Here is a 14683-nt window from a genome sequence, read left to right on the forward strand (position 1 = left end):
TTTCAATACATAAGGCAATTATGAGATATTAGTTAGCAGAATATGTTCCATTGTCTTTGTTTGTATTTTTTAAAAATATGCTTCTAGTAAAAAAAAAACGTGTAAAAGATCTGCCTGGGTGAATAGAGAAAAAAGGTTCTTTCTGAAAGGACATTAAAAGGTATTATCTTACTGGGTCAAGTAAAATGTATGCTGAAAAAGGAAGTTATTACACTTTCTATTCCCTAATCGATACACCAGAGATGAAAAAAGTACTGATGCTCAGAGATTATACCAATATAAAGACAAAAAAAGCTGGTCATGAGTAAACAGAAATTGGAAATCAGGAAGAGGTGTGTAACAACCAGAGAAATGAATGTCTGTAATAACAAGCAAAATTGGAATCTAAATATCTCAAGATGGAATTTGATAAATTTACAGAATGATTACATGATGAAAGTCCCTTGTCTGCAATGGGTTGTGGACCGTCCAGTAGGTGTTTTCATCTAAGTAAATTTGCCACTGGTACATTTGCGCACCATTACATGTATTAATGTATGCCAAGTTTCCTACTTCTGTTCCTACCGCGTTTGGAGCTCTTTACTTTGAGCTTAAATGAAGATCCTAATTTCAGTAGGACCTGTATGAGATGTTCTCTGGCCTGTGGTAAAGGAAGACTAAATGTATTGGCCAGTTCACACAGCACTTATTACGTGGTTCTCTTGAGTCTGGGAGTATCAGATGTGAAGATCTGGTTGGTTCTTCCTAATCCTGTCTTACAGAATCACATAATGATTGAAGTTGGAAAGGAACCTCTGTAGATCATCTAGTCCAACCCCCCTGCTCAGGCAGGGTCACCTAGAGTGTATTATCCAGGAATGTGTCCAGATGGCTTTTGAATATCTCCAGGGAAGGAGATTCTACAACCTCTCCGGGCAACCTGTCCCAGTGCTCTGTCACTCTCACAGGAAAGAAGTTTTTCCTTATGTTTAGACAGACCTTCCTGTGTTTCAGTTTGAGCCTGTTGCCTCTCGTCCTATTGCTGGGCACTACGGAGAAGAGCCTGGCCCCATCCTCTTGACACTTTCCATTCAGATACTTATACATGTTGATAAAATCCCTCCTCAGCCTTCTCTTCTCCAGGCTCAACAGGTCCAGTCCTCTCAGCCTTTCCTCATAGGAGAGATGCTCCAGGCCCTTCACCATCTTAGTAGCCCTCTGCTGGACTTGCTCCAAGAGCTCCATGCCTCTCATGTACGGCAGAGCCCAGAACTGGACGCAGCGTTCCAGGTGAGGCCTCAGCAGGGCTGACTAGAGGGGCAGGATCACCTCCCTCGACCTGCTGGCCACACTCTGCCTAATGCACCCCAGCACACCATTGGCCTTTTTGGCCACAAGGGCACATTGCTGCCTCATGCTTAACTTGTTGTCCACCAGGACTCCCAGGTCCTTCTCTGCAGAACTTTCCATCAGGTCCTCCCACAGCCTGGAGCAGTGCATGAGGTGCCTATGAGGATGTGATGGGAGACAGTGTCCAAAGCCTTGCTGAAGTCCAGGTAGACAACACCCTCTGCTCTCCCCTCATCTACCCAGCCAGTCATTCCATCAGAGAAGGCGATCAGATTGGTTGAGCATGATTTCCCTTTGGTGAATCCATGCTGACTACTCCTCATCACCTTCTTGTTCTCCGTATGCTTAGTGAGGACCTCCAGGATGAGCTGTCCCATCAGCTTTTCCAGGGACGGAGGTGAGGCTGACAGGCTTTTGTAGTTCCTTGGGTCCTCCTTCTTGCCCTTTGTGGAGACTGGAGTGACACTGGCTCTCTTCCAGTCCTCAGGCACCTCTCCTGTTCTCCAGGACCTTTCAAGGATGATGAGGAGCAGCCTAGCAATGATGTCTGCCAGCTCCCTCAGCCCTCGTGGGTGCATCCCATCGGGGTCCATGGATTTGTGGATGTCAAATTTGCCTAAATGATCTCAGCTTTCTTGTTGCCTTCATTTCAAACCTCTGGCATTCTTTACAGAGCTCCAATGGCCTGACAGTTTTGGGAAGGGGTCCCATAACGTGTTAATTAATCCTTTATTAGCTTAGGAACTCTTCTGCTTGTCTTTTGGAGGTGACTGAAATTGTAGGTGGAATTTTTACCTGAAAGAGTGGGAGTATCTCTGGTGAGAGTTGCTCTTTAAATCAAGACCTAAGTATGAATTTATAATATAGTGAGAGAAGACTATATAGAAACACCTGAAGCAAGACTAAAAAAATTTACTTTATTAAGGGCTAGGTGAGTCCAGCTTTGCTAAATGTTTTAAATCAGCTTAGTTAAACATCTTTTAAGGCAAATAGTAAAAGGTAAGGAGGAGTAATTTCAGTTTGTGATTTGTGAAATAAAAGAAAATTTGAAAGTCAGGATACTTAACATTCTTTAAATACATCTGCTTTATTTCTTAATGCTACACTAGAAACTTTTGTTTTTACCAAGGCTGGCATGTCTTTCATCTGCAGGGATATGTAGTCTAAACTAGTGATTCCCAGCAGCGTGCTAGGACGCGTGATCTGTTTTATCTGTTGATACCAGGTATACCTGTGAACTATTATAAGAGTCTGAATTATAATATTCACTTTTAATGTATCATCTTGCACAATATATGGAAAAATAAGTATATAGTGGAAAAATACATTGATGTCTTTTATCTTGCTAACATCTCAAGATAAATCACTTAAAGAAGACAAGGTGAATGACTTGAGATTAGTGTTGTGAATTGAGCAACTGAGATTGAGAGATGAGAGGAGGCCCTCTTCTGCCCTCTAATTTTTAGTGGAAGTGGAAGACAAAATTTTAGGATTTGATCCCTACTTAATCTTCAGTTTTTACTGATTTGTTTAAGTAGTAATATGGTAGCTGGGTTTACAGTTTTGGAGGGACATCTCAGAATATTTTCATTTCCAACTTTTTAAAACTATCTAAGCCTTTTTCTGCGTAATTACTTTAGAATTGTTACATTAAAATGATTTTTGTAGCATTTTGCTAAATCTTCAAAAATGCTGCAAAAGAACTTTATCTCTTGAAGGAAAAAGAGTTTGGGAAAAAGACTCTATGAAGGTCTGTTTAGTGTGTGTAAGTCTAGTCTCTCCCTTGTTTAACAAAAAATAGTCTTTAGTCTAGTTTTTGGTATTTAAAAACCTACTCTCTAGAGTGTATGCTCAGAAGTGTGGGTATATATGTTGTTTGATCCAGATTTGATAGCAAAATTGGCTAAACATTTACTGAAAATATTTTGAAATTAGAACTTTGATAAAAATATTGGTTTGTTTTTTTTACTTTGAAATAGATATAGTTTTTTTTTTGTTTTTCCTTTTATATATATTTATTTTTCTTCATACAAAGACAGGCAGCAAAAGTTAGTTACATATTTAAAAACTAGTTAAAATTCTTGTAAAACTTTGAATTAAAAAGCTAAAAATTACTAGAGTTGTATTAGTGAATGTATTGCACCTCAGTGACAAATGCATGGCATTGTGAAGTTTTATCTACTCTAAATTTGCAAGTAATATTTTTTGAAAATGCATTTGCAGCTGGAACTTTTCAAAAAGGATGTAGAATCTCTTCAAGAAGAACTGATGAGTGTGTCATCAATGGATACATCACAAATCAGCTTGTATGAATACTTTCATATCTCTCCAATAAAGGTATGCCTTTTTTGCAGTATAGCCTGTATTTGCTCCCTCCGTGGAGGATTTTTTTCTTCTCCTACAGAACAGTAGGAACAGAAAAGTGAAGAGTTGCAGAGGAGTTCAAAAATAAAATAAAGAAAAGCCCTGGAGGATGGTACCACTAATTTGTATGGGGAGTGTGACATTGTGTAAATATTTCACTGTATTAAAAAGTTCAGTTCTATTAACTTTTTAGCCTTCGTATCAACAATTTTCTTAATATGCAATTATTTGTTTTGTTATTTAAGAGATCCTTGCAAAGTGCTCTGGTTTATGTGTACAGACATAGTGTTGTGGAATGAGGAACAAAGTCCCTTCTGCAACATGTTCAGTCAGCATAACTCTGGAAATGACTTTCGCTATTTCATCATCTCTGACTCTCTGGAAAAGCAGTTTTGTATTTTTGACAAGATACATGAAGTCAGAATGAGGTTATGAAATAAGTGACAATGATTCTGCAAAACAGGAGTTGTATATATTTGAAGTAGACTATAGTTAAGCTCAGTTATATTGTAAATTAAGAATAGTATGTAGTATTGTTCTCAGAGAATTGGAAGCAGGCATGACTTTTTTTTTTTTTTCCTGTCTGAACTTAAACTGCTGAGTACAGTTTTGTATTAGAGTCCTTTGAGCAATTCTTCCTGTATGTTTTTCTGCGTTTAGAGTGTTGACTTGATTTTGTGAAGCAAATTATTTTGATTAATTCAGGTCTGCACAGATTTTGTTGTACACTATGTACTCCAGTGTTTATTTGTCACCTATAAAAGATTGTGTAAGTGGTTATTGGTCCTCAGGACTTTCCTCTCTTCCCTGCTTGGACACTATGCTTATTATTTTCAGTCTGCTGTGATTTGAGTATTAGTTATAGAAACAAATGTTAGTTTGGAAACAAGACGATAACCTAAATTATAGCTAAAAGTTTCTGAGGGCTTCATCTAAAAATCTGGGTAAGCAGTTCCTAGTTTCTTTTCTTAAAGGTAGTTGTAGTTATTCAATTTGACTCTGAATTCCAGTGTCTCTTTTTTATCACCTTAAATGGTATATTTATATTCTCGATATGTAATCAGCCTGATTTCAATCAAGATTAGAAATGCACGTCTCCATTTTTAAATCTTCTTAAAAGATTATAAAAATAGAAGTATGATATTTCTAACAGACGTTCGTATTATTTTCCCGTCTTGTTTTAATCCTTCAGTTACACTTAAGTTTTTCACTTAGTACGGGTGGAGAAGATAGTAACAAAGAAGAAAGAAAAAGTGAGTTGATACCACTTCAGTCCTTGAATCTCCTGCTGAAGAGTATAGGTGCTACGCTCACAGATGTACAAGACGTTGTCTTTAAGTAGGTTGAAAAGATAATTTTAAAGAACAGTTCCAAAGTTTACATAAATGTTGCCTACATTAGGTTTTATTTTGCTCTGAATAATATGGACTTTTTTTTTTAGGTTGGCATTCTTTGAACTCAGCTATCACTTCTGTACTACACAACAGCTGCAATCAGCAGTTATAAGGCATTATTCAAAACAGGTTGGAATAAATAAATTTCAATTGTTCAGTAAATTCCTGTATTTTAAATATGTTACTATGTGGTTTTATTTCTATGAAGATATATAAAAACTTAACACAGGTAACAAAACAACTTTACTGGAGTCTATAGTGAAAGCAAACACAATGCCATTCTGATAAAACTGAAATTGTATCACACCAGGAGTGCTTTCTCTCAGATGCCAGTAGCATCAGTACGTACTGTTAGGTCCCAACATTTTGAGGAGGGATGCTAGTAGACACATTATTGCAAAAAATAAGTCCTCTTTTATCCACACATTAATAATAAAGCATTCTTAGGCTGTATTTATTTTGTGCTATGCCAACTTTAAAGGAGAAAAATCCTATTTTAGTTGGGGAATGGGTTCTCTATCTCTTTCTTGATCCTTCTACACAGAGAGAAGGTTGGAAATCTCCTAGGAGATTTTTTTTTTTTTTTTAATCCAGTTCTGCTTCATGTAGATGTAGTCGTAATGTTTCTCAATCACAGTTAACAAAATTTCCTCTCAGCATATGCAAACAGACCAAATTTTGTCCAGTAGCTATGAAGTGTGAGAGAAATCTAGATAATGTGCTTGTTTTATAAAATCTCAGGACTATTAATCTCAGTTATTTGTGACTGCTTATAAGAAGTAGAGTTTCTTTGGCTTAGTTTATTGTGCACTTACATGATTTACTCACTGTAAAATCTTTCTGAATGTAACTATTTCTACTATTTTGAATTATATTGAGTTTTTGTTATAAAACTTGCTACTCTTTCATTTGAGTATGCTACGCTGTTTGCCTTACTCATTGTAGTGTAATTTCTGCAATATTTTACTCAAAAACTAATTTTATTTTAGGCTATAAAACAAATGTATGTTCTTATTCTTGGCCTTGATGTCTTGGGTAATCCATTTGGATTCATAAGAGGCTTGTCTGAAGGAGTTGAAGCATTCTTCTATGAACCTTATCAGGTAAAAATTTCTACTGGCTACATATGAAATGTAGCACAAATGGTTACATACAGATTATATTGAAAAGGAAGATATATTAATAATATGAAAATATATTAATATTTTTTGTCTTAAATTTAGATGTATAATTGAAAATTTTTAGTGAGAATTCCGGGAAAAGTTACTAGAAAATTCAAACAGAATAAAAAGGAGAGAATAGTCTGCTATGCGTACTTCACAAAAGACTATTCCTTATGTTCCTTACTTGTCAATAAGTCTACTTTTTGTATTTGTGCTTAAGCGGAATTCAGAGAATGAATTAGTATTTTAAAATAATTCTCATTCTCCCTCTTATGTTCTCTCCTTCTCTCTCTCGCTGTGTGTGTGTGTAAAATACATATGTCTATAAACATACTATTTAAAACTTTAAATAAATGCCTTTTTTAGGGAGCCATCCAGGGTCCTGAAGAATTTATAGAAGGAATGGCACTAGGACTTAAAGCACTAGTAGGGGGAGCTGTGGGTAAGTTTCCAGCATTATTACAGTAGTATACTTAATAGTGAATAGAAAGAGAGCAATATAACTGAGTATTTATAAATTGCATTGGCATTTTACTTAGAATCTTTCATTTTCTGTTAGGTGGATTAGCTGGTGCTGCATCGAGAATCACTGGTGCTATGGCAAAAGGAGTAGCTGCGATAACTATGGATGAGGATTACCAGCAGAAAAGGAGAGAAGCCATGAATAGACAGCCCACTGGTCTAAGAGAGGGTATCACTCGTGGAGGAAAAGGATTAGTTTCTGTAAGGAGAAAAAACAAATAGTTGAAAGATTCTATCCTATATAGACTACCGTAATCATCATGGAGTTGCACGTCTTTATTCTTGCAAATATATACATTCTTCTCCTATTCTTACAAATATATTGCCACAATGGAGTGGTAGTTTAGAGAAAAATGTATGAGAGAAGGTAGGAACTATGAAACAGGTACCTCTAGTTCTGTTAGCCCAGAGTGGATTTTAGAATATTCCAAGGCAGGTACTTTGAGGTTGTTCACCATTGAAGCAGTAAGAAAAATGTTACAATGTATGAAAAATATCGTCTGAAGATGTATTTGTTATATCTTGCTCATTTCTCTTCATAGGGTTTTGTCAGCGGCATAACAGGAATAGTTACAAAACCAATCAGAGGTAAGTGCAGGTCTTGTGATGTGTTAGTTGTTCATATCATCTTAAATTCTTAATATTTGAGGAGAGAGATTATAAATCTGAGAGTTAGAAAACCTCATATCAAGATTTTATATTTTTATTGACCTGTAATTTAAGTATTATTGACTGAACTTGGTATGGAGGAGACTATATTTACATATCTAATTAGATAATTAACTGCATTTGCTAAGGTTACAGTAGTAAGAAAGAAGTCAAAATGTTTTATAATGATTTGTTTATAATGATTTGCTGCTTTTAAATCTTCTAGGAGCCCAGAAAGAAGGAGCAGCTGGCTTTTTCAAAGGTGTTGGAAAAGGTTTAGTGGGAGCAGTAGCTAGGCCTACTGGAGGAATCATAGACATGGCAAGCAGCACATTTCAGGGCATTAAGAAGTAAGTAAAATAAGTATGAAGACTGGTGCAGGCATGTAGCAGAGAATAGTAGGAGTGCGTTGTCTTGTTATCACTTGTGTATGAAATTTTTAAGTAGGGTATTCAGACACTGATTTAGTATTGCAGCCGTGTGCTGCCCTCTGCCATCTAATCTTCTGATCATTCTCTGAAGAGATTATTTTTCCAAGTTAAATCTTTTAATGTTTCATAGAATATTTCCTGGCTGTGTGTTCTTATACCAAAATACATACATAGATGACAACTGCCCCTTTACTAGTGCTTGAATTTAATTTGCATTTAAAATAATTTAGGACTTTTGCGAAATATTGTGAAAGTGTTAGGAGAGATATGATACACATTTAAATTTGCTGCTTTGTTCTCAGAGTTGCAGATTCATCAGAAGATGTGATAAGCCTGCGCCCACCTCGCTTTTTTGGTGAAGATGGAGTTATTAGACCTTACAGATTAAGAGATGGAACCGGAAGTCAAATGTTACAGGTGAAGAAACTGAAAAATAATTTGACATAAATTTTACTCTTCATATATTGAAAAATTTTTTTTTTTTTACAAAATTACCCATTTTTTTTCCAGTCACCTCCCTCCCCAGTGCCTCACCTAGTTACTCAGTGGTCAGGAAAGTGCCATTTAATTTCTTAAAGAAATATGGCCACTTTGATTTACGTTCTGAGATACGACTTTTGGGAAAGACAGCAAAGTTTGTACCAGCACAGCTGTAGAGTTTTGTGCAAGATGCAGAACAATTTAATAGAAGAAAAGGATTTATGTATTTATTTAACCTTTTTATTTTTGGTAAAGCAGTTCTGATAGACACAAAGATAAATTTTTCAATAATTTTATAATATACTCTTTAAACACAATTTTTATGTCAGTTTTTTGTAAAACATACCATTTCAAACATACTTAGAGCAGCTATATTTATATCGTAGTATAGCCATTGAAAGCACGTGAAAATTCTTGAAGGGGAATACTGTTTCACGTGAAAATTCTTGAAGGGGAATACTGTTTGTATCAAGAACATCCTGAGCAGCTTTTAGTTTGAATAATTACTCCTTAACAGTTCAGCTGCTATTCAAGCATATTTGAAAATTGACCATAACTCAGTGTCAACGACTGAACTTGTTCTAATCAAGTTGAAATAATTTCAACTGCAATGGTGTTTATATAGAGTTTCTGTTTTGCCTTGATATAAGTAAAACTGCATTTTATAGGAAGTAAAGACACAAATAGTGACTAAGTGAATGAAAACCTGAGAAGTAAAAAGAATTTTTAAAATAGACCTTTTTAAATACACATTGAACAATTTAATTTACTAGTGTGCCAGGGAAATGTTGGTGGAGTCATACACAAATAAGAATTTTTTTGAACCATCTAAACTCATGTTGGAGAATTTCATAAGAATTAAGTAGCCTTTGTGGAGAATTTTAGACTCCGAGAATTGTCTAAGTTGTTTCATGTCAGTTTCCAAACTGTTTTTGTTCCTTCTGAATCTCTTAAGTGTGTCTTCTGCTTCCTGCTAGGAGAGAGTTGTCCAGTTTGTGGATTCTAAACTATGTTTATGTCATACCTTTAACTGACGATCTAGCTCAGTAAACTTTGAAAGATCTATAATAATAAGTAGTACGCCTGTGCCTTTCTCTGAGGTAGCTTTACCCTGGTGTCCCTAATACAAAGGTGGTGTTATAAAGCAGTATTCCTTAACTGGAGGTCTACTAATGAGCACTTAATTGCTAATCTTTTTCTTCTTTCTGGTAAGAAAATAGATTCCAAAATATCCCCTTTGCTATTTAAAGGTGTACTATGAAAACAGAGTGTTAGCAAGCCAAGTTCAGATCTAAAATGTGCAAGCTTCTGTAATGACTTTGCATTGCTTTTACTTCTTAATTTTGCACAAATTTGCATTTGGGAATTTTTTTTTTGAGAAACATGAAGAACATTCTCCAAGTGCTGACTGATGTACCTTTAAAATATGCGATTCTACTTTCTCTGCTGTTGTGTGGATGAGTACAATTCCACTACCTACCATTTTCCATCTTAAAAAGCATAAAGAATAACTACGAGCTGTCATTTTGTGATGGCAGCCACCATTTGAAAGTAGCTAAAGTTGAAAAATTAATGTCTCGTGTTAGTTTTCACTATTGACAGTTTGGAATAAAATTGTTCTTGAAGAAAAGTTTTGACAACTTCAGACACAGGTGATAATTCTTACTGCAGACAGTCAAGTCAGAAAACATCAAATTATGTAATTTGTTGTACAGGTGTTAATTTCTGGTATGTTTGACATCTTAATCTTAACTGCTTCTCCAGTATATTAATGTTTTTGATTCTTAATGTTTTTGGTTCTAGAGGTGTTTCTCTCACTTGCATGAGAGACTCAGAAGTATTACATATCCCTTATCTAAAGTAGTTTATTACTAGCCCAGTATTTTCTTATGGAAAAATTAGAATATTTTCCCCTTTTGTATTATTTCTGTGCACATAGGTCTGGTGAATGGCCTCACTGTAGTCACTGTGTTGTAGCATTTTCAGTGGATTACCAGATTAGATCTAAATAAAACTTCTTTTAGTGACTACGTATGCTGACTACAGTAAATAGGTTATAGCTGATTTTGTGTGCTTCTACTGTGTCCTAAATTAACATGCCACTTCAGAATTACTTTCTTTTAGAGTTTTTATTTTACTTTATTCAACTAACTTGCCAGTTCAAACTAATACTTCTAAACTAATACTTCTGCTTTCTTCTTCCCTTATCATGCTTTCAGAAAAGACAGGCCTACAGGGAATGGACTAAGACTCACAGTAGTAGTGATGATGATGAAAGTTAGGATAATATGGACTGTTACAGATATACATGGCCTTTGTCATATTCTTTTGACCTTACAGTATTAAATGTTGCTGCTATAATTCACACTGAGAAATTGGCATTGTCCAGTATTAACCTCATTTTTAAAATTGTGCGAAAGAAAAACATGGACAAATAAAATATATGGCGACAAATGCTAGGCAAAGGGGTGAAGAATACAATAAAAACAATAATCTTATATTTAGAATGGGATAGTAGATGAAAAAGTATTTAACAATATAAAGAAATAGTCATACTGTGACTTAGAGATGCAGTTCTCTTAAGTGTGTTTATGTTTTTGCATTTACGTGTTTTACAGTTTTACAGTTTTTATCATAATTTGTTAGATGCAATGCCTTTAAATGTGTTTAGTGTAACCTTACTGAGTTGTGCTGTCATTATTAATATTAAAATGCTATTTGACTGTTTTATATTCTATTTATTTCATATTTCAGAAGTATTTTGTCTGCTTTTATTTTTAACAATAAACATGTAAAAAGTATATCTAAAAATGGATCCATCTGTTCTGTTCCAACGTTGTTCTTCATGTTTCCTGGAACTAGATTATATAAAAACACTAAATGTCCTAGAAAAGTATTTAAAAGATAGGGTATGTATTTAAAAAGAACTTTAAACTATGTTGCATTTTTCATTCATCATTTATTTTAACATTGTTTTTAAATGCTCAGTTTATGTATCATTTGGAATCCTGAGGTGTGTCAAAGACAAGTGTTTAGTTATTTTTGATTGTGACTACAAATTACTTATTTCTTAAATCAGTCTTCCTTGACTTCATAACAACAACAACAACAACAACAAAAGTCAAAAACCCTCCCATAAACCAAACCCTGTGTAAAATCACTGACAACTTGAGAAAATTGCATTACTTTTACTGGGCTTTACATAGTAAAACTTGTGTAATGTGCAAAGGTATTTGGTTCTTAATTGAGCGAGATGGAGCAAAAAACCAAATAAAAACACTGAAGCACCATTTTCCTATATAATTGTATGCTACTTATTTCTTTAAAAATTATGTGCTTTATTTATATTTCTGTATTCACTGGAGTGCCTGCCTAGTTTTTTGTGTGAGTGTGTGTGTGTGTGTGTGGTTTACTGCTATATTTTTAGATTTATATGTTGCTTTAGAGAGAGGTCTTGCAATAGATATTTATGTATCAGTAAGCAAGAGCTTGTCTGCCAGTGTCTGAAGGATTAGAATTACTCTAAAATGATTAGAGATTAGAGTTTTTGAGCAAAAGTGCTTCTACATCCCCTCTGATAAATATCAAATGATTTTAGTGTCCTTCACAGCTTATTATCAAATAATTTTCACTTTCAAAATTTTGATGAAAGAACTACTTAAAACCATAAGTCTGCTTATTCTGGCCGTATACATTTAAAAGCTTCTCTAGAGTCTACTTTCTTGGCCAGTGAGCCAAAGAATGTGCATTTATTTTCTAGGTAAAAGAGGAACAACTTTGACTTGAGCTTGTTTTAGCAGGAACTGCTGGTGTTGAAGATTGCTACCTATCTTGCATTGCTGTACTGCAATGTATTATTGCCTGAAACATTGCAGAAAAGATATGGAATATTTTAGATATAAATAGATATCTAGTATTTGTTTGAAGAATGTAGGAAATTATCTTGGTCTTTAATCCGGCAGAAAAGTCATGCTATGCCTAAAACTTTTACTTCCTAAAAGTTGAGGAAATTGCTAGGTTTGGCTTTTGAAAAGCTTACTGCTATGTTTTATTTGGCTATATTGATAGCAAAGAGTAACTCTTGAATTTGTTATCTGATATTTCTTTTTCTTTTATTGTACTTCAGTACATAAAATTGGCTTTTTAGTGCAATTTCTTCTGTATTTTATCTTATCAAGTACTGTCTTTCTTTTCAAGTACTGTCTGGTCTGTAGTGACCTATCTTCCAAAACAGTGCATCGCAATTTTGTAACAAAATGTGTATCTTGATTCTAAAAGTTTTAAATAGAATTACCAAGTTTTTTGACTGAAGAAGCATCCCTGAAAAAATAAGACTTTTAGTTTTTAGAACTTCTATAATTAGCATCTCAAATTGAGCCAACTTTGCAGTTGTCTTAACTTACAATTCTGCAAATCATTATAGGATCTGGAAGTAAAATGTTTTGTGTAAATTGCAGCATGTCTTGGTCAGACATCATTACTTTATGATCCCTTGTAATACAGCTAAAAAGAATTATTTTCCCTCAATAGATGTAGAGGTTTTAGAGTGCTAACTGGAGGAAAAAAAAAAAAAAAAAAAGGAAAAAATATTTGCTAGTAAAGTCAGCAAATATGATTATATACCTTTGATTATTTTGTCTCTTTCATGGAGGATAGTTGTATGTTTTAAAGTGTTTATATCAATAAAAAACACTGTTACTATGTAGAAATATTTAATTGTTTCTGTCTTGAGTACCCTCGTCTGAATAGGTATTTGGAAAAGAAATGTCTATAGGATAGCATAATCATATTGCCTGTGATTTTAGAATTTCATTTCTCCATACATCATGAAGGCAAAACCTTTGAAAGGTATAGTAGCTGACTAACTATACATTTTAATGTACCAACAACGCACAAAGACAAACACTTCAAAGTTGTTGGTTTTTATTTGTTTGTTATTTAAAGTAATAGACCTATGGAAATACAGACTAACTTTTGAAATGCATTTTTTCCAGTTTAATGTATTTTAATAGTTTAATTTTTGACTACACAGCTTCTTTTCCCCCCTTTTCTTCACTGAGTTTGAAGTCTGACATTCTTGCTGTAGAATCTGGGACTCAATGCCGTCCCTTTCAGCTCAGTCTACCAAGTTTCCTACCGTCAACTGCCGAACAAGTGGGCGATTCAACTTCTCTCAAGTGTTTAGTTTCATTACATTAGTGACTTGCGTAGTGGTGTTCAGACTTCAGTTCATATGTTTCCTCTTTGCTGAAGTAAAGAATTAGCTGTGCTCTTAATCTTTGATGTCATTCGGTAGTTTCTTTTAATTGGGATGCTTTTGTCTCTTTGTTTTCTCAACAGAAGCTCTGTAGGCTTTAAGTCAGTGCAAAGAGTTACTATGGACAGGTTTTTGAGAGGATATAAAAGACTGCTTATACCTCTCTTGTCATTAGTTATTGACACAAGCTTTGCCCTGCCAGGAAATAAGGCTGAAAGAAAGGCTAGTCTTATGTTTACAAACATAAATCACTAATACTTGCACCATGAGCTCAGTGGAGTTCCATGTGCTGCAGCTCAGTGCCTAACCAAAGTCAAAACACAAAACCTCTTTTGTAGTATGAGAGTTTGAGCGCTCTGTTGCGGTGCTGTCACTGCCCCAGCTGTGCTGAAGTGGATCCGAGTTCATTGCACAAAGCGCGGCTTCCGTATTCTGTCCTACTGTAGGATAAAAAGAAGTGGATCTATTTGACTCTCAGTTCAATGATCCTTTTTTTGGTCGTGAGTTGAGCTTCAGATCAAGCAGAATACTGGAATGAGTTGAAAAATATCTGTGGAATCGGGAAAGGGTGTCATAACTCCTCCTTTCTCCCCTTCCCTCACCTCCTTTGGGCTGAGTTTACATCAAAACATAGGGTGCTTCAGGATTTGAATGTCTAAAACTGAGATTTCACTTCCCAAAATTGTAAAAAGAAATTATTTCAGAAGTTGAAAATGACTTAATTTTATTCTGTGTTATCCTGACTCTTATCAGACATCCATTCATGCACGCAGTCTGTTTTGCTGCTCCCTTAGCTGAGTTGCAGCTGTCAGTATCCTTCCTCCCTGGAAACCTGTTGGGCTGCTAGATTAGAGAGACGACCCCACTCTCATGTGCAATGTTTGGACATTATTAAACATACATTGCCCACCCGGCCGAGTGAAAGACTTGTATATATTTATTGGAAGCTGGCTAAGACAGTAGCTAAGACTAGTTGTTTCAGAAGAACGTGGAAGTTTGTGTAACTCACAATTTCGTTTTAGTTTTTGTGGTTGGACCGTGAATACTTACTGTAGGAAAACAAACAATAACTTGAGGTATCATAGGCAAGGTGTA

The 14683-nt window shown here is 35.0% G+C and overlaps 1 protein-coding gene across 4 annotated transcripts in view; it reads left to right on the top strand.

Moving 5' to 3' along the window:
• Positions 1–14683, top strand: part of VPS13A (vacuolar protein sorting 13 homolog A) — a 116411-nt gene that overhangs the window by 90796 nt on the left and 10932 nt on the right. For 2 of the 4 annotated variants that reach the window (XM_068926779.1, XM_068926778.1), the window contains 10 exons: positions 3553–3666; positions 4886–5031; positions 5135–5216; positions 6077–6190; positions 6617–6692; positions 6810–6973; positions 7315–7360; positions 7647–7770; positions 8154–8268; positions 10551–10758. In XM_068926779.1, coding sequence (XP_068782880.1) covers positions 3553–3666; positions 4886–5031; positions 5135–5216; positions 6077–6190; positions 6617–6692; positions 6810–6973; positions 7315–7360; positions 7647–7770; positions 8154–8268; positions 10551–10613 — 1044 coding nt within the window. In that variant the 3' untranslated portion in view covers positions 10614–10758. Of the gene's footprint in view, positions 1–3552; positions 3667–4885; positions 5032–5134; positions 5217–6076; positions 6191–6616; positions 6693–6809; positions 6974–7314; positions 7361–7646; positions 7771–8153; positions 8269–10550; positions 10759–14683 lie in introns of those variants that run through there. The other 2 variants (XM_068926777.1, XM_068926776.1) reach the window with 1 other exon arrangement.

Source organism: Struthio camelus, chromosome Z (assembly GCF_040807025.1).
Source record: "Struthio camelus isolate bStrCam1 chromosome Z, bStrCam1.hap1, whole genome shotgun sequence".
NCBI classification, from domain to species: Eukaryota; Metazoa; Chordata; class Aves; order Struthioniformes; family Struthionidae; genus Struthio; species Struthio camelus.